Below are 26,347 nucleotides of genomic sequence, written 5' to 3'. Positions count from 1 at the left end.
AAAAGTTATTAGTGAATAATTGAACAATATAATATCCAATCTGGAGGTGTGACAACGCATTTGAGAACCATTTTTTGGCATGATATCTATCAAATTTGTACAAACAAATTTTCAATCGTGCGCTCGTTTGTGGATCTAAATTTGGCTACTATAGATCTTAAGCGATATAAATATGCATTCTTTATATTTTTGGAAGTTTTGTATGAGCAAACAACTGATGAAAAAACGACAAAAAAGGCTTTACGAATATTGCTTTGTACCATCATGACACTAACATGTCAAAGACTTTACCACGTGGCAAAGATATTTTCATCTGCTATCAATGATTGATTAACAGATGTCATCACACAACCTTAAAAAAGGGTAAACAGAAGTCATGGACCAACCAGCCACTGAAGAAAACATAAAAATCTGCGAAGAACGGATTTCCTGTAAAACAGCAGCCATACATTATGCTGTTACTCGCACGACGCTGATGATGCACCTCACGAATAGATGCTGGATATTTCAGGGAGTTTCTTAATTTTGAGTCGAATAAAGCCGCCTAAGTCGAGTTTCACGTTTTTTGACTAAAATACTATTTATTACTCGCAGTTAATAATTTATATTAATACTTTTATACAATTTATCGTTTATTTGATATGATTCGTGCAGAAAATTCTAATATTTCTGGCTTTTAGCGGTTTCAATTTGTTAGCAAAAATGCAATTTATACCGAACTGGAAGCAAATTGTATTGATTTGACATTTAATCTGTCAAAGGGGTCCTTTCCGTTTTAAGCAAGGTAGAATATAGAGGAGGTGTCTTCTTAGCGTTTGGCATGTTGCCATTTTGAGATTCAGTTTGACAACAGCCGTCGATATTTGTTTACAGGCAGCAGCTGCATTATAACGTGTAAAATGCCGATTTATGGATTGTGGATGCAAAATACCAAATTTGAATGCTAAAAAAATGTTTATTAAACGAAAACAATTCATATATCATATCCAAATACCAGCAGCATTCGTCGCATTGGACAACTGCCGTCGAATCCTGGTTTTGTGCTTTTTTCTAAAGCCTCGATGCCCAATTGTTCTACATGACGACACCTCCTTTCTACCCACTTTGGTTTTAAGTTCGTTGGCTAAAAATTCAACCTGTCAGCTGTTTGCATTGTATCGCAGTTTTCAAGCAGCTATCTAAGTGGGTATAATATACAGGTGGGCTTTTCCCAAGGTGTATGAATTTAGAAAGCTGATTTTTATCGCTTCTGTTTCTGAATGGAGATTTTAAGAGTGTTTTGTGTATTCGTCTAGCCTCCAGAAAGTCTTTTTTCTGCAAAAGTCTTCACCTATCCTGTCAAAAAGTGATATTCAAATTGATGAAAGTGAATTGAACTGATGCGTACATTTTCATCCGCTGCGGCTACAAAGTCCATGCATTTTCGATCTCGCTACTTGAGAGACAACACAACCATTGGCATTGGCATCTTTGCGATCGGCTCTGTTGTTGGGGGTATTAAAAAGACACACGATCTAAGCAAACGTGCGTGTGATATATTGCACATTTATTTCTAATTCAGCTAGCAGACGCAACTGGAAACAAAACTTGAATTGAATGCATACAAAAGAGGATTCTGGATTTGTTTATTACGGTGCGCGTATGCTGGTATACGGTGCTAAGTGTGTACCGAGGTGCAAGGTTGCAATAGGGCTATCGGGCGAGCAGATTGTCTCACCCGCGGCTATCCAGAATGGAGCAAACATAGGACGAGCAGACACGGCTATTGTCGATGTTAATCGAACAAACAGTCGCTGCTCGACAACCCGATGCGGAACGGCATTCGGCGAATGAAGATGAGGTTCAGGAGCATGTGCCGCAGCCGAGCAGCGAAGAGCACAACGCGATAGAGGAAACGGAAGAGGATCAGGATGACGAGCAGGAACATCATGAGCATGAGGCAGCGTCAAGAATTACAACAGGAGGTGGTCGCATCGCAAACGAGAGCCCGGAACGTGAGCCGAGTGATGGAGACGCTCGTCACGTACGACGTCCACCCCCCTACAGGAGCTTTCATTCTTTTCGTTTCTGGCAGAATCGCTTCTTGTTTTGCGATGAATGTTTCACGGCATTGCAAACACTTTTGACAATGGATGATTTCTCCTGCTTCGTCTGCTCTGCATTAAGCCCATAACTGAGGGCTTTGACTAGCAGAGCGATAATGCCAGACTGGTCTTCAAAACTGTACTTGGGGAAGAGGCTAGGTGAAGAGGCTAGTGAAGAGAAAAGAGAGCGAAAAGAAAGAAAATTTAGATTAGATTTGGATTTTGCGAGCGAAAGAGAGAGAGAGAGAGAGAGAGAGAGAGAGAGAGAGAGAGAGAGAGAGATAGACGACAATGCGCTTAAATACGTACAGTTAGTGGTGGCTTTTCTTCCAGACCAAGTAAATTGGCATAGAACGTCGTACGTGACGAGCGTCTCCATCACTCGTCTGACGTTCCGGGCTCTCTTTTGCGATGCGACCACATTCTGTTGTAATTCTTCCGCCTGAAAGATACAAATCGGTTAACTCCTTCGGTTAATGGTCATCCTCCCACGTTTACTCTTACCATTTGCTGTAAAAACGCTTCATTTCTGGCACAGTTACGGTCCAATGTTAAAAATGCATGCACGGTTCTTACTGGCAGAACCGGGATTTCTGGCACTGCCTCATGCTCATGATGTTCCTGCTCGTCATCCTTATCCTTTTCCGTTTCCTCTATCGCATTGGTCTCTTTGCTGCTCGGCTGCGGCACCTGCTCCTGTACCTGTGTATCTTCATTTGCCGAATGCCGTTCCGCATCGGGTTGTCGAGCAGCTACTTTTTGCTCGATCAACATCGACAATAGCTCGTCCAATTTTTCTTCTATTCGGGATAGCTTAAGGTTACTTAGTTTAACCTCCCGCTCCAACGACCCAATCCGCTCCTCCATGGTTTCAAACCGGGCAGTCACTGGAAAAAATAAACGCATAAACGTTCCTCATCGATTAGTAATATTAGTACGATGGTAAACAGTGATGACAAAAGTTTGTGATAATTTCCCGGTTTTCCCGGTTTTTTTCCCGGAAAAATAAAATTCCCGGCTAATTCCCGGTTTTCCCGGTTTTCCCGGTTGAGTGGCCACCCTGGAGATCGAAGTAGGCACCAATTACAAGTGCCAATACTCCATATTTTTTACATAAATCAAAACGAGAAGACATGTTTAACGACGTAATAGCTAAATGCACAGTTTATGGATTTTGTTTGATATTTGTTACAGAATATCAGAATCCACCAAAGAGTAATATTTCACATCGAAATCGCTATCATCGTATCATATCGAATCACCATCCACTTTCCACTAGGGCAGCGGTTTTCAACCGGTTTAAAACCACTGCACTAGGGGTTTGATGTCGGGAACGAACATGTTGACTCTTTTTTTTTATTCAAGAAGGTAAAGTATACATAGGTATAGGTACACAAGGAATGTTGATTTTTGACAGATCAATGCTGTGGGCTCCTGCCGAAACATGAAACAATAACATACTTTTGATTTTGCTGAATAATCATTAAAAAGTTGACAAGAAGAACACTACAATACGCATGTCGACACATAAAACCACATTTCTTGTATATTGTAAATATCACCAATTTCACTATGCATAATCCAATGACTTGAGAGAAAAACAATAATTTGTGAGCCAGTCGGAGCCGTACACTATAGCCGTCAGTCAGGCAGTCTCATTTCTCGAATGCCTACTTTGTTTGTAGCCTACATCAAAGTGACTGTAAAAATTTGGCAGCAAAATAATGCCCAAAATGGGCAACATAAAATTAATAATTTAAGCAATTTTCAACACCAACCTTAGGAAATTGAAAGTGTAAAACTGTTTTTAAATTTTTTGTCTACCTATTGGCATTAATTAAAACGTTTTCTGACCCATATTCGCGTTGCCGAAAATAGGAACAAAAACAGTGTTTGCATTTTCACGAATATCTCTAAAAAATACATTTAAATTGGAAAATAGAAAATAGCAGAACATAATACGATAGTTTATCGTTCAAAATAATGTCACTTTCATGAAAAATAATAAAAAGAGTAAGTGTGCGAGCTGCTGCTGAATTAACCCGCCCAATACTGGTACAGTTACCCTATGTGCTTTTTAGTTGGCAAGTTTTTTGCCAAAATGAATTTTTTTCAACAGGCAATAGATAACTCTTCACGGAACGATCGTTTAATGGCGAATCTTTCCCCTTCCACAGTAAAAAAAAGAAACGCGAATAGTTTTGCGTTTCCATGACACGATTCTGGTCAACACATCAACACATGTTTTTACAATACGAAAATCACTAAAAACTTTTAAAAGAATGTTCTCACAAGTGCAGGCATCCAAAAAAAAGTTTAAATAACAAAATACACAGTTTTCTTTGCACCTATTAAAAGATAACAAGTAAAGATTCTTGATAGCGACAAAAATTGCATGAATAAGATTTGCCCAGCTCTGTTTGATTTTCTATTGCATGGGAAACGGTGATTTTAACAGGAGTTTGCAAGCAGAAATCGTTTCGTCGAAACGCGGCTAATAAGTTTTTTTTATGATTTTTTCAAATATCGGATTTTCTATACAAACGCATGCTTCTTTAATGAACTTTCAGCCAACTATACAGCGTTCAACTAAAAAGCGTTCACTATTGAATACTGTGTAGCAGATTTACTGCTAACAGTAGGTCACATCTAACTTAGCATTGTCAAAAGCCAGGTAAAAAGACGTTAACCACCAGAAGCGTAAGCGCATAGCCAGCAGCCAGGAAAGAAACGTTAAACAAAAAAATGCAAAAAATGCAAACAAATTTAAAATCCGCAAAACCCAGGCATAAACAGGAAAACGTTTGCCGCATTCACAATGCACGGATAGTTGATAAAACACAGGCACGCTAGGTATAATTTAAGAAACCCCTGTAAAAAAACCAAACCCGGAAAACCAAACGAAAGCTCACATTTGACAAACATCTGGTTGCCAAATGTGTCACAAATTTCACACCATCTTTGTTATAAATAAAGCTTGAATTGATGGCAAAGTCAGTTCACCTTCCATAGACACGTAGATCACTCGTGTTCTGGTGCATCTCACCAATTTGCAGATTCCGCCGACGGCTCTGCCCAATTTGATAACCTCTTTTGGTTATCAGCTGTTCAGTCAGTTGACCGATCAGCATTATCCTCATCGAAATAAAGTGCACGTTTGCACTAGTTCCACCCAACTTCGCCCACGGTGTCCGATTCCGCCTCGGTCATCAACTCGACGCGCAAGGTCGATCCAGTCCGCTATTCCGCTGACTTAGCAAGTACTTCTTTCGAACTTTGCGTAAGTGTGAACGGGTTGACGTAACCGATACGCGACGAATTTGACGCTCCGCGTATTGACTCACCGAAACGGTTTGAGAAGCGCGGCCGAACCTACCACAACTGACTGTAATTGCACCCGACTACGGGATCAACTGCTATGAATATCTCAAATTCGATAATAACCGACTGTTACTGGGACATTGTAACAGCAAAGATGCATTTAAAAATGATTTACAAATCTTTTTGGGACGACTCGTTGCTTCTAGCAATCTGTCATAGCTTTTGTCACGAAAGTATGGCTAACTTCGATCGTAACGTCGCTAAACGCGAGCAACGCGGTCTGTGAAAAATTTACCAAAACCACGAAAACCTCAGTTGCCCTTGCCACTCATCACTCCGACTGCGAGAAGTGCAGACGTGTTTTCCGCGAGGTTCTAAGCGTTGTGATAAACACATACAAAAGTCAGAGTTCTAATTGGTAATAAAAGTGAAACCTATAACCAAAGCGACTAGAGTCGCCCGACCCGTCAACATGGGTTGTGGCAAAGTCTCGTCAAAGCGAAGGAATGTAAAAATTCCTTTATCTACATTCCCCCGCTTGAGCAAACTCAGTACGGAACAGGTGCAAATGGTGTCGCCTAACACATATGCACTGCTTGAAGACGATAAAGAAGAGCATCCTATGGATACACATACGAGTAAGCCTAGCTCGACGAGTAATAGTGTTAGTATTCCTCCAATCAAGATTGTGTGCAAGTCATTAGGAGAAGTGCACAAAAAAGTCATCGACGCAGGAGTAATACGTTATCACACCAAAGTGGCAAACGAAGGTATTATCGTATACACATACACAACTAATGACTTTAGAACAGTGGTCAGACACCTGTCTAACACCAAAGTGAATTTTCACACATACCAACTGGCAGAGGATCGTACAAGCAAAATAGTACTCAGCGGGCTGTACGATATGCCCACGGAAGAGGTAAAACAAGTGCTAGAAGCTGAGGGCATTAACCCGGTGTCAGTGAAAAAGTTAGCCGTTCGCAATAAAAAATACGACGAACACGCAACCTATCTCCTTCACTTCCCCAAAGGAAGCGTAAACCTTACAAAGCTGCGTTCCATAAACGCACTTGAGCACTGCAGAGTACAGTGGAATTATTATTCCAACAGACAAGGCCCAATGCAGTGTAAACGCTGCCAATCGTTTGGTCATGGTGCTGCTAACTGCCACCATCCTGCTTCCTGCAACAAGTGTGCAGGTAAACATGACTCAAAAGAATGCCCGTTGAAGGCATCAACATCAAATGACAATGGTCTACTGCCAACACACAAACTAAAATGTGTTAACTGTGAAGGCAATCATCCAGCCAACTTTTGGGGGTGCCCAAAGCGACCAACAAAATCAAAAGCCAGTGCTCCTAAACTACCAGCATCGAGAGAATTTGTATTCGAAGGAAATGCATTCCCTGTGCTCCCTCCTACGTCAGCGTCCAAAACAAATAAACTCCCTCACATAGAAGCGAATCAAACAAATAGCAGTACGGAGGATTTGTTTAATGCGACTGAATTAACAGTCATAGTTGGTGAAGTATTTTGCAAATTACGCGCTTGCAAGACAAAACAACAACAAATCACCGCGATATTCGAGGTTGTTAGTAAATTTTGTTTTGCTAACTGATGGATCATATTCGAGAAATAACTATATCATACTGGAACGCAAACGGTGTTTTAAATAAGAAAATTGAGCTAGAAAACTATTTAAGGAAAAAGACGTTGACTTAACGATTATAGTAGAAACATTCTTAAAACCGGGACAAAGATTCAACATTGCTAACTATAGCATCTGTAGACTAGATAGAATCCTAAATGCCAAAGGAGGGATTATAATACTTATCAAAAGCAACATTGCTTTTAACCTTATGAAAGCCTTTAAAATGGAAATTATAGAAACAATAGGAGTTCAAATTAAGACATCTAAGGGCCCATTGTCAATAATCGCAGCTTATCATCCTGGCTCAAACACAGTGATGAGTAAATTTAAAAACGATCTAAGAAATTTAACTAGACTAAAAAGTAGCTTTCTAATATGTGGTGACTTAAATGCTAGGCACAATATGTGGAACTGTGCCTCAACAAACGCAACTGGCAAAATATTATTTGACGAATTGCGCAAGGGACAATTTTCGATTTGTTTTCCTGACACACCTACTCATTTCCCTTCAGACTCTACAAGAAATCCCTCTACGATCGATATTACGCTAACAAACAATTATCATCACATTTCCGACCTGAAAACCAGTACAAATTTCACTTCTGATCACCTACCAGTAACATTTTCTGTACTAAACGAAAAGATCAATCTCAAACCCGACAGAACACTTCATGATTACACCAAAGCAAACTGGCCCTTATTCAAACATAGCATCAATTCTAAAATCAATCCAGCTGAAATTTCACATGACAGAATACATAGTCAAACTCAAATCGATAATTTGATAGAAAAACTAACTAACACTATATTATCCGCGCATGAAATTGCAATACCATCAAAATCAGCAGGAAGGTATAACTTAATAATCCCCCCAGATATCATAAAGCTTATAAAAATTAGAAATACGTATCGTAAACGATGGCAAAGACACCGACTTAATAATACATTAAAACAATCATATAATTTTTTGAAAAATCTGATTAACATTAAATTATCTGAACTGCGAAACAAAGCGTGGTCAATAAACCTAAAATCAATGAATAAGGACAAACGTAATAAAACCAAACTATGGAAGTTTATTAAAATCATTAAAAATAATCAAAACGCAATACCAGCATTAAAAAGCAATGATCAAACGCTCATAACGTCAAACGAAAAATGCAAAGCACTGAAAGATGTTTTTGAATCGGCACACACAGTAACAGCAAATTTTACAAGCCCAACCGAACGTCAAGTGAAAAAAACCGTTAAAAACTTTCCCAGTATCAATCAAGAAATTATACAAAATAACCTATTCAAACCAAAAGATATTACACAAATTCTTAAAAGATTCAAACCGAAAAAATCATCTGGTATTGACAACATAAATAACTGCACACTCAAAAAGTTACCTCCAAAAGCCATTATATATCTAAATACCATTCTCAATGGTTGCTTAAAACTTGGCTACTTTCCTAATGCATGGAAAATAGCTAAAGTTATCGCGATACCCAAACCAGGCAAGGATCACAGTCAACCAGAAAGCTACCGACCGATTAGCCTGTTTCTATTGTTAAATTTGACGGTTTGATCGAATCTGAAGACTCCATCATCTGTAACAGGTTTAACTCGTTTTTTGTCAACAGTGTTTTGGATATAAATCAAAACATTGATGATGTTAATGAGCCTTATTATTTGTAGAGAATCTCCACGAAACCATTTCAGATTTCAAAAAATAACTCTTAGTCAGCTAAAGATTATTTGTTTCAACCTGAAAAAAACCACAGGTATAGGGAACGTGAGTTCAACAACCATACAGGATTGCTTTCATGTGATAGGAGATGACCTTTTGATAGTGATAAATGAATCTCTAGAGAGTGGAATTTTCCCAAAAACATGGAAGGAATCATTGATAATACCTATTCCTAAGGTGAGCGGAGCTGCCAATGCGGAGGATTTTCGTCCTATCAACATGTTGCATGTGCTCGAAAAGGTGCTGGAGACAGTAGTTAAGGAGCAATTGGTTCAGTTTCTGAATGGAAGCGAGCTGTTGATCCGAGAGCAATCAGGATATCGGCAAGGACACTCTTGTGAGACTGCTCTGAATCTTGTACTGGCGAGGTGGAGGGTGTTGATGGATCGGAGAGAATCGATAGTTGCTGTTTTCTTGGATCTAAAACGGGCATTTGAAACAATATCTAGGCCATTATTGCTTTGTACCTTAAGGCGTTTTGGTATTGTGGGGAGGGAGCTCAGTTGGTTCGAAAGTTATTTAAAAGACAGAACTCAGAGAACTTTATTTGGTAACTCTGTATCAGAGCCTATAGAAAATACCCTTGGAGTTCCGCAAGGAAGTGTTCTTGGACCAATTTTGTTTATCATGTATATCAATGACATGAAACAGGTTTTGAAGGCTTGTGAGATCAATCTTTTTGCTGACGATACTGTTCTGTTTATCTCGCACAAAGATGTCAAGCAAGCAGAGTCTCTGATTAATATCGATTTAAACGCTTTGGATGGATGGCTGAAGCACAAAAAGCTGGCATTAAACATTAATAAGACTTGTTACATGGTGATGTCTGCGGGTGTATTGGACGAACCTCCATCTATTGTGATAAATTCGGAACGAATCGAAAGAGTTAGACAGGCTAAATACTTAGGGGTAATCCTAGATGACAGGTTAAAGTTCCTCGCTCACATTGACTGGGTCATCGCTAAAGTGGCTAAGAAGTGTGGAGTAATAAGTAGATTGGCGAAGGATCTCGACTTCTTTGGGAAAGTTCACCTCTACAAATCATTGGTATCGCCGCACTTTGACTTTTGCTCGTCCATTCTTTTTCTTGGCAATAAGGGGCAAATTAAAAGGCTTCAAAGGTTGCAAAATCGCATCATGAGGTTAGTACTAGGGTGCGGTCGACGTACGCCGACCACTGTTATGCTAGATATTCTTCAATGGATGTCGGTAGAGTAGAGGATTGTATACCAGACCATGATCTTTATTTTTAAAATGTTAAAAGGCCTGTTGCCTGGGTATCTGGGGGAGAGCATAATTCGGGGGTACGACGTCCACCGGCACTGCACACGCAGGGCTAATGAGCCGAGGGTACCCAACTTGCAGTCACAAAGTGCCAGAAACTCTTTGTTCTTCAAAGGTATTCAACGGTACAACAGATTACCCGGAGAAATAAAGAATGCGAGAAACTTATTTGATTTCAAACGTAAGTGCGTCATTTATGTTAAGCAAACTGTGTAACGTGAAATATGTGTAGATGTCCTATGTCACTATGTAATGTGTAACTACAGTTGTCATCACGATCTTGATGATGATGATAAGATTTTTTCTTTATATATGAAAATTTAAATTAAAAAAAATATATAAGAAAGAGACAACACAGGTTTGAGACACGCGCGCGTTGAAGTGGACATTCGGGATCTATTTGGGGGAATTTACGGTTTGCACACGGTCTGGGAGGTCACAACAGGATTCACTCATTGATGATTGTAAGTGGCCAATTCCAGATACATTAGGTTCACCTGCTTCGGAAGGTAGTGCCCTAGAGCCAACCATTGGCACTAGTGGAACTGGCCATATGCATGTTGCAGTTGTGTTCCGATAAGTAGTGCGCCGGATCCACTAGTTGGTTCTTGGCGAGCTACGTAAGGGATACATTAAATTCTCCTGCTTCGGAAGGTAGTGCCCTGGAGCCAGCCGTTGGTGCCAGAGACCCTGGAGTCAGCGGTTGGCACTAGTGGAACTGGCCATATGCATGTCGCAGTTGTGTCCTGATAAGTGGTGCGCCGGATCCATGAATTGGTTCTTGGCGGACTACGTAAAGGATGCTAGGGAATACTATTGTATTCGATGGAGTATGACCCGTTTTTTCTTGATGAAACTATGTTGGTCATCTTGGGTGTGTGTATGACTCGGACGGTTCCTCTGAGAGTTTTCCGAAGCCACCACTTGCTCGTTTTTTATTTCATAACAACTATTAGAGTAGAATTATCTTATAGATACTTTCGTCCTTCTCAAACCTGTGTTGGGGTAAGAGGTGGGACTTATCATCATCATCATCTTAGTTGCCTAGGAAAAATTTTCGAAAAATTGTTAGAAAGCCGAATGGCACTCCATACATTCAACAACAACATAATCCCGAAAAGTCAATTTGGTTTTCGTCCCTCTCTTTCTACCACACACCAACTCCATAGAGTAACAAACAATATCGTACATAACAGATGTAATAGAAAATCAACCGGCTTAGTTCTTCTTGATACTGAGAAAGCATTTGACTCCATCTGGCATCAAGGTTTACTTTCCAAACTCATCAAACTAAATTTTCCCAGCTACTTAATCAATATAGTATTCGTTCATTTCAAATCGCCAAAACAAAGTACATATTTTAAACAGTACATCTAGCACATATACGCCAAAGGCAGGTGTTCCTCAAGGCAGCGTTCTGTCGCCTTTACTGTTTAATATATATACCTCAGACATACCCCACATGAAGAGCTGTGAGCAATTCTTTTATGCTGACGATGTAGCGTTTTCATCCTCAGCGAAAAGTCCAAAAACAATAATTAGAAATTTAAATACTGCTCTGAAAAAATATAGTAAATACTGCACAAAATGGAAACTTAAATTAAATGGAAACAAATCTGAAGCTATCTTCTTCACTAGGTATACCTGTGCTCGGAAGCTTCCAAGTACTAAACTAACAATTAACGATTGTGAAATTCCTTGGAAAAATCAGACTAAATACCTAGGACTAATACTAGATAAACGACTGACATACGGATATCATACAGAAAATGTTACTGTAAAATGTGAAAAACTATTTAGAATTCTGTACAGTTTTCTTAACAGGAAATCGAAATTAAATTTCGAAAACAAAATGCTATTGTACAAAGCATGTGTTAGACCTATTATGACATACGCCTCACCCATTTGGTCAAATTGTGCCCAGTCACACAAATTAAAACTACAAAGAGCCCAAAACAAATTTTTGAAAGCTATCCTTAGAGTCCCTCGGTGGTACAACACAGCTGCATTACACATCGAATGTAACATTCCAACAATAGTGGAATTATTAGCCAGGTTGAATTCAAATTATAACGCTAAGTGCACAACTAGCCCACTACAAATACTAAGAGAATTGAACTCTTAAAAATATAATTTTAGGTTTACAATTACTATTATTATTTTTATTTTTATGTTAAGGCCTGTACATAGTATCATAAGCAGCAAAAATTAGTATAAGTCTTGTTGTAGCATATCTGCTATACAGAACTAATTATAATACACACTATCAGCTATAGACACATTGGAAAGCCAAATCACACCATTGTAACACATTCATTATAACACACTCAGTAAATCAGATCATACCATACACACCCGGAAGAGCTCAGGCCACACCGTTCATATAAAAACAATTGTGACACACTTAACAGAACCAACCGAAACGTACAACATAAGCAGGAACAGTTTATGCTTTATAACCCAAAACAGGAACTTAGTGACAAGAACCATCGTTCTTGTCAACAAAGGACTAACGTAACTAGCTTAGTGAAAACAATAACTTTTCAACATACAACCCGGAACCAAATGTGAGAAACCCTTAACTTCTTTTGAGTATAAATAAAACCAACTCCGATCATGGCAAGTCAGATTCGTTCGGACTGTCAGGATAGGACTATGCCCATCCTACATCTATCGAGTTCTCATTTAAAGAGTTTAGATATGTCCCCCTGCCCAAGGTAAGGCCTCTAAACTCCAACGTTTCCAGTAAGGGAAACCTCCTAAAGGTTTCTATGATCGCCTGGACGATCAAGTGTCGAAAGTCCGCTTCGGAACAGTATCCACCTCAGTTCTACTTAATTCGGCAAACGATGACGAAGGCCACCCTGACCAACGCGAGTTCAAAGTTACTACATGGCAACCGTCCCAAAATCGAACATACCGGGACTATCTCAAAACATACCACATGACGACCGTAACAGTCATCAAACATATTACATGGCGACCGTGACCTTAATCTGCAATCGACGGGCAGAAGTATAAACAAATTATTTGTGATACGTACAACGGTAACGTACAGCAGTGTCGTGCTAACGCATCAAATAGTATAAAAAAAAGTGCGTTTTTGACCATAACCGGTATACGACGGAAAAAAGTGTCAAATGTGCAAATTTATATTGAACAACGCAGCTGGCACAAGTGACCCATATATATAAAAAAAAAAACAATAGCTACGAATGAGCGATCAAAAGCAAGTACAGTGTGGTGTACAAAATGATAACTCAGCGAAAATATAAGTGGTGAACCGTTTGAAGGGCGAAAAAAAAAAGTGATGTACAACAATTATACAAAAAAATAAAGTGTTGTGACAACCTTCCTCAACGTGCAAAAATGCAACAACATTATAAATAAACCCTTAAGTGATCAGTTTGTAAACTAGAACAATCTTGAAGTGATTAATAACGCAACGAACCCAAACCAACGTAAGCGGAAATAACGATGTCACCAGTGCTGTGAAACCATAAGCAGAAGTGATGTCCATCTGAAAGGTGATAGAATGAATGGCGAGACTACGGTATACGAGATGTGACTAGTGTGATTGAATGGAACAACCGTTCCCAACGTGGAAGACGAAAAGATACTGCGAGCTCACTGCCCAATCTGGATCGGCAGACGAGAATGGACAAGTATCCCAACCCCGACAAGACATCGAGCGACGACTGATGACACCGGAGAACTTCACATCAAGCACCAATTAAACACCGAGCACCGGTAACGAGCGTTACACCATGAGCAGCAACAACAACAAATACATGCTATGTATTTAAACAAGGTACCGTAAATATGCAATTTTATTGATGAGGCTGCATAAATATGCAAAAACTATTCGAGAAAATAGAAATATTAGATAGAATTTATGATCAGGTGAAACAGCTGAACAGATGTTATAGGCTTTGCGCGTTAACAACATTAAGGGATAATACTAAGGAAATATACGACGAAATACAAGAACTCCTACGAAAGCACGAATCGTCTATTAAAGATGAAATATTAACAAAGCTAGTTAAAAAGAGTAGATACGTATACTACGAAATAAATAAGTGCATAAAAATACACTTCGAGAGACATCCAGATTCGTTAAATACGACATTATCAGAGAACCAATTTGACATAAGAATAGAAACGAAACCTGACAAAATGGCTGACATTATGGAATTGATTAAAATCACCACTTCTCTCATATCAAAGTATGATGGTAATGAGAAGGATTTGAAAGGTGTGGTGTCAAACTTAAATGTATTAAAGAAAATAGTAAAGCCAGAAAATAAAGAAACAGTAATAGAACTGGTACTAGGACGTCTAACAGGAAAAGCACGAATTGTAGTAGGGGAAACCCCAACTTCAATTGAAGATATAGTTAGCAAATTACAAGACAGGTGCAGCATAAAGGTAACACCAGAGATCGTAGTATCAAAAATGGACAATACTAAATAGACTGGAACTATAGAAGATTTTGGAAGCGTTATTGAAAAATTAACGCAACAACTAGAAGAGGCATACATTGCAGAAGAGATAGCGCCAGAAGTAGCTAGAAAAAAGGCAACTAAATCAGGAATCAGTGCATTGAGTTATGGACTTAAAGATGGCGAGACCAAAATTATAATGAGATCGAGTAAATTCGAAACCTTGCATGAAGCAATAGAGCAAGCAGTAAAGTTGGAGCTAGAAGATAGAACGAAAAAGGGAAAGAATGATCAGACAAAGATCCTATATTCAAACGCTACCAGGAACAATAGAGGGTATGGAAACAACTACCAGGGAAGGAACAATTTCAACAAATTCTCAAATAATAATAGATATCAGACACAAATCCCACCCAGGTTCCCACCCGCAAGATATGGACAGAACAACAACAGAAATAATAATAACTTCAGATATAACAACAATAACACTAACAACAACAGAAATCAGCATGCAAATCGACATAATTATTATTCCAACAGAAATCAGTACGTACAATCCAATCAGAGAAATAATAGCAATTTGCAAAATAATCGAGCGCCTATTCATAACACAGTAACAGCCGAAGAACAGAATAATTTTTTAGGCCACTCTCAAGTATCAGAAAATACCCTATACTAACCATAAACACTGATGCTGATAATTTTGTTAAAGTTAAAATAGAAATTGCAAAGGAAATTTATAGCACACTTATCATAGATACAGGAGCAACCGTATCCGTACTTAAAGCTAGTAAATTAAAACCAGGTTGCAAGATCAATACATCTAAAAAATTAACATTGATAAGCTCTAGTGATCATGAATCAGAGACTTTAGGTACTGCTATGACAACAATTCACTTTGGTGATTATTCCATTATACACGAATTTCATATAATAGAAGACGTAGAATCCATTTTTTCTGACGGACTGTTAGGAAAAGACTTTATAAAGCACAGATGTATTGTTGATTATGTTAATTGGATGATATACTTCTCATCTGATAACGGATTGATTTCACATCCAATAGAAGACAATGTAAATGGAAATTATATTTTACCAAAACGAAGTGAAGTAGTACGAAAAATAACCATACCAAACTTGACAGAGGATTCAATCATCTTATCACAGGAAATCCAACCAGGAGTGTTTTGCGGAAACACAATAGTTTCAAAACGTAATCAGTATATCAAATTCATTAATACCACAGATAAAGATGTTTCTTTTGAAATAAAATCCTATACACCAGAAATCGAACCTTTAAGAGATTATGAGCAGCTACAGAGAAAACCAAACACAGCTAGGGAACGAATTCAGAAAATTCATAACAAAATTCGCATAGAAAATATTCCACAAATAGCAAGAGAAGAATTACAAAATCTGATTACAAAATTCTCGGATATATTTTGTTTAGAAGATGAACCGGTCTCTACTAACAATTTTTATACCCAGGAAATTTCATTGAAAGATAACATTCCTTCTTATATACCAAATTATAAACAAATACATTCACAAAGTGAGGAAATGCAATCGCAGGTAGAAAAGATGTTGAAAAGTAACATTATTGAACATTCTGTTTCGTCATATAATTCACCGATACTATAAGTACCAAAGAAATCAGTTGAAGGCAAGAAGAAATGGCGTTTAGTAGTGGATTTTCGGCAGTTAAACAAGAAAATTTTACCAGACAAATTCCCTTTACCCCGCATAGACACAATACTAGATCAGTTAGGAAGAGCCAAATATTTCAGCACATTGGATTTGATGTCAGGGTTTCATCAAATCAAGCTTGATAGAAATTCCAGAAAATATACAGCTTTTTCCACGCCTACAGGCCACTATCAGTTTACAAGAATGCCATTTGGACTCAATATTAGCCCAAACAGCTTTCAAAGAATTATGGCTATCGCTATGGCTGGTTTAACACCAGAGCTAGCATTTATATATATAGATGATATTATAGTTACTGGATGCAGTGCACGGCATCATATCAGTAATTTAGGTGAAGTTTTTGATAGGCTAAGAAAGTATAACCTTAAACTAAATGCAGAGAAATGTTGTTTCTTTAAAACAGAAGTAACGTACTTAGGTCATAAAATAACAGATAAAGGAATTTATCCAGACGACGCAAAGTTTGATACAATTAAAAACTTCCCGATTCCTACTAATGCTGATGAAGCAAGACGTTTTGTCGCATTTTGTAATTATTATCGTAAATTTGTACAGAATTTTGCTAAGATAGCTAAACCAATTAATAATTTGATTAAGAAAGACGTTATGTTTGCATGGCCTTCAGAATGTCAAGCAGCTTTCGATACATTGAAACAAAGCTTACTCTCACCCACAATTTTACAATATCCAGATTTTAAAAAGCAATTCATAATTACGACAGACGCATCGGATATGGCATGTGGTGCAGTGTTATCACAAATAACAGATGGAAACGATTTACCAGTCGCGTTTGCGAGTAAAAGTTTTACACCAGGAGAGAAAAATAAACCAATTATCGAGAAAGAGCTTACAGCTATACATTGGGCAATTAATTATTTTAAACCTTATGTATATGGTCAAAAATTTATAGTTAGAACAGATCATAGACCATTAGCATACTTATTTGGTATGAAAAACCCTACTTCTAAACTGACTAGAATGAGACTAGATTTAGAAGAATTTGGCTTTGAAATAGAATATTTAGCAGGTAAAGCTAATGTTGCGGCAGACGCACTATCGAGAATAATTCTTAACTCGGATGACCTGAAGGCATCAATACCAAAATCCAAAACGATTTTAATGGTTAATACGAGAGCCATGGTTGAGAAAAATATCTCACAAACTGATATAAACAAAGGTAAACCAATCGCAACAACAGGGACTGATCATCCCGCGATGTGGAAAACAGAAAGACCTTCAGAAGTGAGAAAGGTATTGAAAATATGTACGCAGAAAAATAAGAACAACGTTGAATTCATTATATACAACCATTCATATGGTAAAGCACTAGGAAAATTTCTTTTGAGAAAAGATGTAAATGGAAGTCAAGCATTAGAGTTTGCTCTTCTAGAAATGTGCAAAATCGCGAAACAATATGGAAGAAACAAGCTAGCATGGTCAGAAGAAGACCACTTATTCAAAGAATATTCCCAACAAACTATTAAGGAAATCGCCAATAGAGCTATTACCAAGTTTGAAATAATCCTGTTTACTCCAACTAGATGGATAACAACAGAGAAAGATAGGCTGAGAATAATTTCAGATTATCATATGACCCCTTCGGGAGGACATATAGGCCAGTACAGACTGTACCAGAAAATAAGGGAAAAATACAAATGGAAAAATATGAAAGATGATATCAAGAAATACGTACGAAATTGTAAGGCATGCATAGTTAATAAGACGTCTAGACATACTAAAGAAGACACAGTTGTAACTACAACACCGACAAAACCTTTTAATATAATTTCAATCGACACAGTAGGACCTCTAACAAAAACTAACAAAAACAACAGGTATGCAATAACCATACAATGTGACTTAACGAAATACATCGTAGTAATACCTATCCATAACAAAGAAGCAAATACTATAGCAAGAGCATTGGTAGAAAACTTTATTCTTACATTTGGAACATTTATAGAATTAAAATCAGATCAAGGGCTAGAATATAACAATGAAATATTACACAAAATCTCAGAAATCTTAAAAATTAAACAGACTTTTAGCACAGCTTACCACCCACAGACAATAGGATCATTAGAAAGAAATCATAGATGTCTAAACGAATACCTAAGAAGTTATACAAACGAACATCATGATGACTGGGATGATTGGACAAAATTTTACGAATTTGTTTACAATACAACAGAACACACTGACACAAACTACACACCATACGAACTGGTATTCGGAAGAAAAGCGAATTTACCGCAAGATATATTCAAAACAAAAATAGAACCAGTTTATAATATTGAACAATATTATTTCGAAATGAAATATAAACTCCAAAAATCAAACGAAATAGCTAGAGAAAATTTGATAAAAGCAAAGAATAGAAGACAGCAAATCTTAAATAAAGATACAGTACCACTCATTATAAAGATAGGAGATCAGGTATATTTGGAAAATGAAAACAGAAAAAAATTAGATCCAGTCTACATTGGACCTTTCACAGTAGTAAGTGACCAAGGGCCTAATTGCGTAATACAAAACAATACAACAAAGAAAACCTCTACAGTACACAAAAACAGACTAATTAAGTACACAGGAGAATAACTTCAATCATTGTAATTCATTACGTTATTCTATTAAAGGGGGGAGGTGTAGCATATCTGCTATACAGAACTAATTATAATACACACTATCAGCTATAGACACATTGGAAAGCCAAATCACACCATTGTAACACATTCATTATAACACACTCAGTAAATCAGATCATACCATACACACCCGGAAGAGCTCAGGCCACACCGTTCATATAAAAACAATTGTGACACACTTAACAGAACCAACCGAAACGTACAACATAAGCAGGAACAGTTTATGCTTTATAACCCAAAACAGGAACTTAGTGACAAGAACCATCGTTCTTGTCAACAAAGGACAAACGTAACTAGCTTAGTGAAAACAATAACTTTTCAACATACAACCCGGAACCAAATGTGAGAAACCCTTAACTTCTTTTGAGTATAAATAAAACCAACTCCGATCATGGCAAGTCAGATTCGTTCGGACTGTCAGGATAGGACTATGCCCATCCTACATCTATCGAGTTCTCATTTAAAGAGTTTAGATATGTCCCCCTGCCCAAGGTAAGGCCTCTAAACTCCAACGTTTCCAGTAAGGGAAACCTCCTAAAGGTTTCTATGATCGCCTGGACGATCAAGTGTCGAAAGTCCGCTTCGGAACAGTATCCACCTCAGTTCTACTTAATTCGGCAAACGATGACGAAGGCCACCCTGACCAACGCGAGTTCAAAGTTACTACATGGCAACCGTCCCAAAATCGAACATACCGGGACTATCTCAAAACATACGACATGACGACCGTAACAGTCATCAAACATATTACATTGTATTCAGCCAAGGGGTTTTCAATTCCAATTATATTTTTTCCTCTTAACCAAATTGTTCCTTAATTTAGTTTTTGTTAGAAATCTTCTAAGTCCTTCCGGCCAAGATTGCCATTAAGATTAGAATTCAATGAGGAGAGAACATAGTTTCGTACCCATTATCACGTAAGATTTCAAACTGTTGTACTTACTAATGAAATTTAAAAATGGAAATAAAAGAACTAACTAACTAACTAACTCAGTTGCCCTTGCTTTTGTTCTTTCTGTAAGTGTACTGTTTCCAAGGCAATTTTCAGAAATATTTTGTTTGGTGTTAGTCGAAAGCCAAATTTCAGTACAGGGAATTTTACCCATGGCAGGTTTGTCTCAGGAGCAATACCTACGATGATTTGAGTTCGCTAAGATAAACGCCTCTCTAAGCTGTAAGTCTTTAGGAGGTTAACCTTAGAGGCTTAGATTTCACTATATAAGCATAAAGATAATTTAAAAAGGCGATTGGGATTATAATCGGTCCACAGCCTCTCTCAAATTACATCTCTAAATCGCTTTTTTAGTTAGATTAATTGCTTAAACGTAAACGAATCCCGGAAACAATTTCCAGCTTTATGATTAGATAATTCGATTAAAATAACAACATTGGCTTGATAGCGCAAAGAAAATTACATAAATATGCTTAGCGCATCTTAGTACAATGAGTTCGAAAAGTAGTGAAATCTTCGGCAAGTTTTATAACTTTTTTAAGTAAGAAACGGTAAAGGTTGACGGGGAGGTAGTCCTACTTACTTGTGATTATGCTCGAACAGGCTTCGACAAGCTTCGATCACAGAAAATATGCGTCCTATTCTCTTCAGGCTTTCTTACAAAACGGTGTACAGTATTGTTCAAGTTTTAGGAAATTTTCTTCACCGTCACACTACCAAAAACTCAACTGCTTTATTCGACAATCAGCTGAAGAATGAAGTGAATCGCTCTGTTGCATTAAAATCAATGTGAACTACGATGGAATTATGAAAAAAATATCGTCACCAGGAGCCAATCCACAAGTAGCCTGCTACGATTTGCTGTCATTGAAATGCGATTGACCATTATAATTTCACATTACAAAGAAAGATTTTACTTTTGCACAGAGTGAAAAGAGAAATTTACAAATGATTCAAAGAATTTCATTGGTTAGGTCATTGTTACTCGAAATTTGTCCTAAAATATACGTGGCTCCGATAGATTTGGCGTCATAGTAGAAAGCATAGTCATAGCGCAAAGAAAATTACATAAATATGCTTAGCGCATCTTAGTACAATGAGTTCGAAAAGTAGTGAAATTTTCGGTAAGTTTTATAACTTTTTTAAGTAAGAAACGGTAAAGGTTGACGGGGAGGTAGTCCTACTTACTTGTGATTATGCTCGAACAGGCTTCGACAAGCTTCGATCACAGAAAATATGCGTCCTATTCTCTTCAGGCTTTCTTACAAAACGGTGTACAGTATTGTTCAAGTTTTAGGAAATTTTCTTCACCGTCACACTACCAAAAACTCAACTGCTTTATTCGACAATCAGCTGAAGAATGAAGTGAATCGCTCTGTTGCATTAAAATCAATGTGAACTACGATGGAATTATGAAAAAAATATCGTCACCAGGAGCCAATCCACAAGTAGCCTGCTACGATTTGCTGTCATTGAAATGCGATTGACCATTATAATTTCACATTACAAAGAAAGATTTTACTTTTGCACAGAGTGAAAAGAGAAATTTACAAATGATTCAAAGAATTTCATTGGTTAGGTCATTGTTACTCGAAATTTGTCCTAAAATATACGTGGCTCCGATAGATTTGGCGTCATAGTAGAAAGCATAGTCATAGCGCAAAGAAAATTACATAAATATGCTTAGCGCATCTTAGTACAATGAGTTCGAAAAGTAGTGAAATTTTCGGTAAGTTTTATAACTATTTTAAGTAAGAAACGGTAAAGGTTGACGGGGAGGTAGTCCTACTTACTTGTGATTATGCTCGAACAGGCTTCGACAAGCTTCGATCACAGAAAATATGCGTCCTATTCTCTTCAGGCTTTCTTACAAAACGGTGTACAGTATTGTTCAAGTTTTAGGAAATTTTCTTCACCGTCACACTACCAAAAACTCAACTGCTTTATTCGACAATCAGCTGAAGAATGAAGTGAATCGCTCTGTTGCATTAAAATCAATGTGAACTACGATGGAATTATGAAAAAAATATCGTCACCAGGAGCCAATCCACAAGCAGCCTGCTACGATTTGCTGTCATTGAAATGCGATTGACCATTATAATTTCACATTACAAAGAAAGATTTTACTTTTGCACAGAGTGAAAAGAGAAATTTACAAATGATTCAAAGAATTTCATTGGTTAGGTCATTGTTACTCGAAATTTGTCCTAAAATATACGTGGCTCCGATAGATTTGGCGTCATAGTAGAAAGCATAGTCATAGCGCAAAGAAAATTACATAAATATGCTTAGCGCATCTTAGTACAATGAGTTCGAAAAGTAGTGAAATCTTCGGTAAGTTTTATAACTTTTTTAAGTAAGAAACGGTAAAGGTTGACGGGGAGGTAGTCCTACTTACTTGTGATTATGCTCGAACAGGCTTCGACAAGCTTCGATCACAGAAAATATGCGTCCTATTCTCTTCAGGCTTTCTTACAAAACGGTGTACAGTATTGTTCAAGTTTTAGGAAATTTTCTTCACCGTCACACTACCAAAAACTCAACTGCTTTATTCGACAATCAGCTGAAGAATGAAGTGAATCGCTCTGTTGCATTAAAATCAATGTGAACTACGATGGAATTATGAAAAAAATATCGTCACCAGGAGCCAATCCACAAGTAGCCTGCTACGATTTGCTGTCATTGAAATGCGATTGACCATTATAATTTCACATTACAAAGAAAGATTTTACTTTTGCACAGAGTGAAAAGAGAAATTTACAAATGATTCAAAGAATTTCATTGGTTAGGTCATTGTTACTCGAAATTTGTCCTAAAATATACGTGGCTCCGATAGATTTGGCGTCATAGTAGACGCATCAGTAACAATGATGAATCATCATGACACAGTATCATGAAAAGATCAATCAAGCCAGTTTGCCTCATCATTGTTGACATTGGACTATTTACCGCCCTTGACTGGTCACACCGCACCATACATAACTATCGCTCGACTCGACCACCACTCCCACCACTCTCGCCCCTCTGTGTGGTGTGTTCATTATGCGGTAAACAAGGTGAAGATTTCGGAAAACCCTATTGCTTAGGACCTGCTAAACGAGCCCAACCGACCTCCGACGGTAAACAAAGATCTTCGAACGGTTCACTGGGCCTGCGGCTCCGCGTTAAAAATCATTCACAAAATTGTCCCACCTTCCACCGAAGGCAAACGACCGGATAGTGGATTCCGAATTCCGATTCCGAAGCGTGAACAGTGATTGGGAAACACGCAGATCAACGCGGAGTAAACAAATTATGAGAGAGAGCAAGCAAAAAAAGGAACAAAACCGAAAACGAAAACAAAAGCAACAAGTAGTTCAGTTTCCGCAGTTTATACGATTAAAAACAATAATAACAGGTTCGTCGTCTAACGTAACGGTGAGCTCTTTCCTTTCGGCATCGATGGTGCTGCTGCTGCTGTTGCCCTTTTCGCTAAGCCGGAAAACATGCACCGCAACACACATACACACACACACACACACATATGAGCGCTGGCGGGCTAATGAGACATCGGAGAACTTACGCACTTCCAACACCAACGCACCCACCCAACCTGTCCCCGCACGTGCCATCCCAGACGAGACCCAGGTGAGATTCTACTAACGATACGACGTTCGAGAAGCTGCCGTTTCTCAGTGGAAGGGAGGGACCGGGGGGGGGGAGGTGTAGGACACCCTGCCAAGCAGGAAGAACTGCGTCGTGCGACGATGACAAACGATACGACGGGGCACACGCCACACAAAATGTTCTTGCTGTGCGCCGCCGCAGCCGCAAAAATCCCCGCACGTCCCTTCGGGGAGCGGGCGGAAGGGTTGATCGCGGGCGCATTGATCGCGCTCATATAAATACGGCTCGTATGTTCCCGACAAAACACACACACAAACCGATCTAGAACGACAACGGACGCGCCAGAGAGCTCGCTAGCGGAAAGGAAAGCCAGCAGTGTACAGTGTGCAGTGAGATTCTGTGTGAAACAAGGTGAAAGAATGAAGCTATTCGTGTGTGGTTTGCTGTTGGTGGCAGTGGTGGCAGTGGTGGCTGTGGCCAGAGCCGCCTCAATGGACGACGGAATGCAGCAGCACGGTGACGCGATGATGGTGATGATGGTGGACGATCCGATTATGCACGAGCAGCAGCCGCAAACGCTGGAGGATATGGTTGCGGTTTACGATCAGCCTGAGATGGATTCGATGGGCGAAATGGCACGGGAGAAGCGACACCATCGATATGGCGGCGGCTACGGAGGCTATGGCGGGTAAGTCCACCACCCATGTTTAAAACACTTACCCCTCAGCGGTTCCATGTTCCATTGGGCTGTTGCTTATTAATATTGCTTTCGGTGTTTTTGCATTGCAGCTACGGTGGTGGCTTCGGAGGATACAGAGGAGGATACGGTGGCTACCGGGGTGGGTACGGCGGTTATGGCGGCTTCCGTGGTGTATATGGAGGATATCGTCGGGGTGGATTCCACTGAGCATCCAGCGCTGTATGAGCTGTAAAGTGTAAAATAACAAAAAAATAAAAAAAAGAAACTTAATAAATAACGATTGTGATATGGCATAACAAAGTAAAGTGCATTTTTCATTCAACCAGTGGCCGGTGAAAATTTTGAGAAATTGCTTGACCTTTAGGACCACATACAAAGGATACGGTTTCTTTTCATCCTTTCTCAATGTGTCGTCTTTCTTTGTATATACGTATACAGTTCGCTACCTATTTATCTCAAACTCTCTCTGTGCGTCATGTGTATTAATTTTAAATAAAATAATAACAAAAAGATAAATAAATAAAAAAAAGGGCAAAAGTCAAACATTAATATACAACTCATAAACATAGCAAACATCTTTATCAATAAAAATACAGAAAAAGCTACAATAATGGCTAATCGTAACATTAACCGAAGGATGAATATATCGTATATAAAAAAACCAGTAGCTATCTATTTAACAAAGTTTAATAACATGATCGCTTCAAGGCGTTTGCGGATGATTATATCAATAATTACGCATTAACAACTCCCTGCAGGGGTTTTACACAAGATAGAAACGCTTGCATTGTACCATACACAAAGAATAACAGTTGCCTATCCTTGAGAAGATGAAACAACCAGGAAGGGAAGTAAGAAAGATCATTACAAAATTATCTTAGTTTGCTTCTTAGTCTTTACAAATAAAGTTAATTTTAAATTAAGATAATAACAGTAGCAGCAATATGCAATAAGGGGAACTGTGGGTAGTTTCGACTCCTTAAGGGGTTTCCCCTGATTACAATACTTTTGCCAATGTAAACTTACTAGTAGACATTTAAAAAGGTTTTTTTTATTCATTTTCTACCATCTTACTAGAAACTACGATTTCTGGATTGATTTTGAAAACATTTTGATAAAAAATGTGTTGTTTTTTGTTGCATCAAGACTGCAGTGCGGGTAAGATCGACACCTTGTGTGGGATGATTTCGACACATTGGTTATAACTTTTAAAATAACAAACTCTGAAAGCAAATATAACACAAAACATTATTGAAACAAGCAAAAGAAAAAAAGTTACAAGTAAGAACAAAAATTTCGTTACAAATAGCATGGAACCAGGCTCCACATAGTAGAAGCTGCGGAGATAGCATCTGGTTTGCGGAATGAATGGTACGGATTCGTTTAAAACAAATAACTGTGCAGCCAGTATCTTCCAGCAATCTTTGTTTTTTTTTTTCATAAAATGGAAGGGTGTTTATTTTATTTTTTGAATTTTATTTTTCTCTACTAACTCGAGCGCCATAAGTCGAACGTTGGTCATTTTAATCCCAAAGAAGCGATTAATTTGTTCTTCAGTTACGCCTAAGCCGGTCAAAATTAAGCCTAAAATACGGCCGAAGCCGTAATAATATTAATTTTAATTAGCCCTAACCAAATATTAAACAGTTTGGCCGAGACTATGAGATAATAATAGCTCGCAATTCAATAATTATAATAAGCTGCTTGGTTTGTAGACATCTCAAGTCTCATAGCTTCTAAGGAATTTTTTAATTGAGTGTTTGCCCAGCGTTTACCGCACTTAGTTACAAGATATCTCTAGAAAATAAAGGCACTTTCAACATACTAGATATAAGCATTAAACTACTACCAAGTGTGGTGTCGATTATACTCCCATTGGCTACACTGGTTTTGGTGGCATTTTATACAATATAATGTAATGTAATAATGTAAAAATTACGCAATTTGATACAGAACTATTAAATAGTGCTTATAAAGCAATACTATTAACACGGAAACTGTGATTTTTGTTGTATAAACGCCACAATTCCTCAAGTTCAAGAAGCAACAAATTACATCGGCTGTCAATCAGAACCATCGTGTGTTTATTTTGTTGTTTTTTTGACAATTGACAGGTTTCTGATCAGTGAAATGTGACTCAAATATTCGAAACAGTTAATATAAATAATTTATACTAATGTTTTCAATCAAAAAGTTCTATAAATACTAAAACGACAAAGT

The 26,347-nt window shown here is 38.1% G+C and overlaps 2 protein-coding genes across 6 annotated transcripts; one reads left to right on the top strand and one right to left on the bottom strand.

The window, feature by feature from the left end:
• Window positions 1-1,569: 1,569 nt before the first annotated feature.
• On the bottom strand, window positions 1,570-24,249 carry LOC120902818. Of its 5 annotated transcripts, none has more exons than XM_040311849.1 (7): window positions 22,220-22,381; window positions 21,615-21,825; window positions 21,010-21,174; window positions 20,405-20,569; window positions 2,589-2,971; window positions 2,394-2,526; window positions 1,570-2,252 (listed from the first exon to the last, which is right to left on the bottom strand). In XM_040311849.1, coding segments are annotated over exons 4-7 (717 nt in total). In that variant the 5' UTR covers window positions 20,406-20,569; window positions 21,010-21,174; window positions 21,615-21,825; window positions 22,220-22,381; the 3' UTR covers window positions 1,570-2,052. The 5 variants fall into 5 exon arrangements, with proteins under 5 accessions (XP_040167783.1, XP_040167784.1, XP_040167785.1 ...); XM_040311850.1 differs by having other exon boundaries at window positions 21,010-21,220; window positions 21,615-21,779; XM_040311851.1 differs by having other exon boundaries at window positions 20,405-20,615; window positions 21,615-21,779.
• Window positions 23,722-24,427, top strand: LOC120902819 (glycine-rich RNA-binding protein-like). Its single transcript, XM_040311852.1, has 2 exons — window positions 23,722-24,115; window positions 24,217-24,427. Exons 1-2 carry the CDS (start codon window positions 23,847-23,849, stop codon window positions 24,332-24,334), a joined length of 387 nt encoding a protein of 128 aa, XP_040167786.1. The 5' UTR covers window positions 23,722-23,846; the 3' UTR covers window positions 24,335-24,427.
• Window positions 24,428-26,347: the final 1,920 nt, after the last annotated feature.

This window comes from Anopheles arabiensis, chromosome 3 (assembly GCF_016920715.1).
Source record: "Anopheles arabiensis isolate DONGOLA chromosome 3, AaraD3, whole genome shotgun sequence".
NCBI classification, from domain to species: domain Eukaryota; kingdom Metazoa; phylum Arthropoda; class Insecta; order Diptera; family Culicidae; genus Anopheles; species Anopheles arabiensis.
This window is presented reverse-complemented; position numbering and strand designations above follow the sequence as displayed.